Source organism: Nansenia antarctica, assembly GCF_963989245.1.
Source record: "Nansenia antarctica genome assembly, chromosome: 3".
NCBI lineage: Eukaryota > Metazoa > Chordata > Actinopteri > Argentiniformes > Microstomatidae > Nansenia > Nansenia antarctica.
Genome location: NC_137688.1, coordinates 27939366 through 27941297, shown reverse-complemented (window position 1 = coordinate 27941297; position 1932 = coordinate 27939366). Strand labels below are relative to the sequence as shown.

The following is a 1932-nucleotide window of genomic DNA, read 5'->3' as shown; positions in this document are numbered from 1 at the left end:
CTCACACTGTCATAAATATATGACACAGTCCCAACCCAGACCAGCCCTCCACCCCATCCCCCTTTCTTCCTTCAACTTGTCTGTGTTCTGCATGTGTATGTGTGTTCTCTTTATGTTCTCAGATGATGACAGATGGACACAGTGACGCCTACACGCATCCTCCATGTCACCCCCACACATTCTACCTAAGCACTAGGTGGACAGTGGGCCACATCCATGGTAGAACATTCCAGGTGGAATAACAGCTACAGGGTATTACAGCACCTTGGTGCACTAGTATTTCCATTCCCCTATGCAACAAAGATTACTTTTATTGTTTACTTGTGACATTTACCATTAATTAATCTACAGTATTTCTCCAGGTTAGGGATGTTGGGTTGAAGGGATGTACAGTAAAGAGTATGTTGTTGTCCTTTAGAAGCCAGAACAGTTCTCCACTCTCATTTTGTCTTTGTTCAGTGGTTTCCTGTTTTCCTGTAGTCCAAAAACGCTTCCTCCTCCAATGGAGACTACAGGTAGGTTTCTAGGGTGATGCAAAAATCATAATGATGTCAGCATCTCACAAACAGTCCATGTAATGACACGTTTCACATCTGTGTCTCTGAAGTGGTTCAATCTGTGACATAGCAAAGAATTAACTTGGGTCCTAGAACTGAACGAATTAAGTTCACACAGCAACTGGGCAGACTCTATACACTGACTTGATTATAGGGGGGGGGGGGGGGGGACGTTTAAAAACAATAAGCTCATAGTGTCACAGTGAAACACCTCAGTAATGATACTATAACAATGCTTTGAGGATGTTGGCAAGCGTTGGCATGTTCTCATCAGTATGCATGTCATCAGTCGTAAGTGAAAGTTCCAAGGTTGTGGAGCAGGATTGAAAAGTTCAAAGGTCAAGTTGATATTATGATCATATACCTGGATGGCAACAAGACCAACCTTAGTTGACCTGACTGGATCTATGAAGAAGACAGAGAGTTTGGCATACCCTTGTGATTATACTATCTATTTACATGAAAATGATGTTTATATCTACTAAAGAGTCATCTGGATAGAACATACAGTATATTTATACTATTTTCAAGCGAGGGCAAAGTAAAGACCTGAGTATTTTCCCTTCCCCTCGTCATTTGTCTCCTCCCACACCCTACCTTTATGTTCCCTCATCCCCCTCTTACCCCTTTCTTCCCTTTCCTCTCAGCCTTCTCTTCTCTCTCTCTTCTCCTTCCCTCCTATCCCTTTCATTGTCCCTCCTCTCTCTCTCCCTCTCTTTGCCCTTTCCATTCTTGTTCTCCCTTCCTCTCCTTTCCTCTGAGGACGATTTCATTGTGACGCATGGTAGTGAACCCGTCTTCATACTTCTGCCTCCAACAGCCTCCCCTGCCCTTTCTCTCCCCCCACCCCCCCTCTCTCCCTCTCTCCCTCTCTCTCTCTCTCCCCCCCCCCCTCTCTCTCTCTCTCCCTCTCTCTCTCCCCCCACCCCCCCCTCTCTCTCCCTCTCTCTCTCTCTCTCTCCCCCCCCTCTCTCTCTCTCTCTCTCTCTCTCCACCCCCCCTCTCTCTCTCTCTCTCCCACCCCCCCTCTCTCTCTCTCTCCCACCCCCCCTCTCTCTCTATCTCTCTCTCTCTCCCCCCCCACCCCTCTCTCTCTCTCTCTCTCTTTACTCTCTCTCACCCACCACTCTCCCCACGGTATGAGTTTATGTGAAGTCCTTGGACACGGCCTCTATGAAGTTGGGCGCGGACATGAGTATGGTGAAGGTGCAGATGATGGAGAACAGGGAGAAGGCCACCAGGCACAGCCGGTCCACCACCGCCGCCGCAAACTTCCACTCGCTGCAGACCGCCTCGCCCTTGTCCTGGTCCCGGAAGCGCTGGGCGATGTAGGACACCTCCTCCAGGATACGCAGGATCTCCGGGGGGGTCAGCA

At 48.9% G+C, this 1932-nt stretch overlaps 1 protein-coding gene across 1 annotated transcript in view; it reads right to left on the bottom strand.

Moving 5' to 3' along the window:
• Nucleotides 1–1702: 1702 nt before the first annotated feature.
• The window catches only part of LOC308152303 (neuronal acetylcholine receptor subunit alpha-7-like), a gene marked incomplete at both ends in the record, with an annotated part of 50917 nt that continues 50687 nt past the window's right edge, over nt 1703–1932 (bottom strand). Inside the window, one exon of the mRNA XM_080525250.1 lies at nt 1703–1932. This exon is cut by the window's right edge and continues 358 nt beyond it. Within this exon, the coding sequence (XP_080381376.1) occupies nt 1703–1932 (230 nt within the window).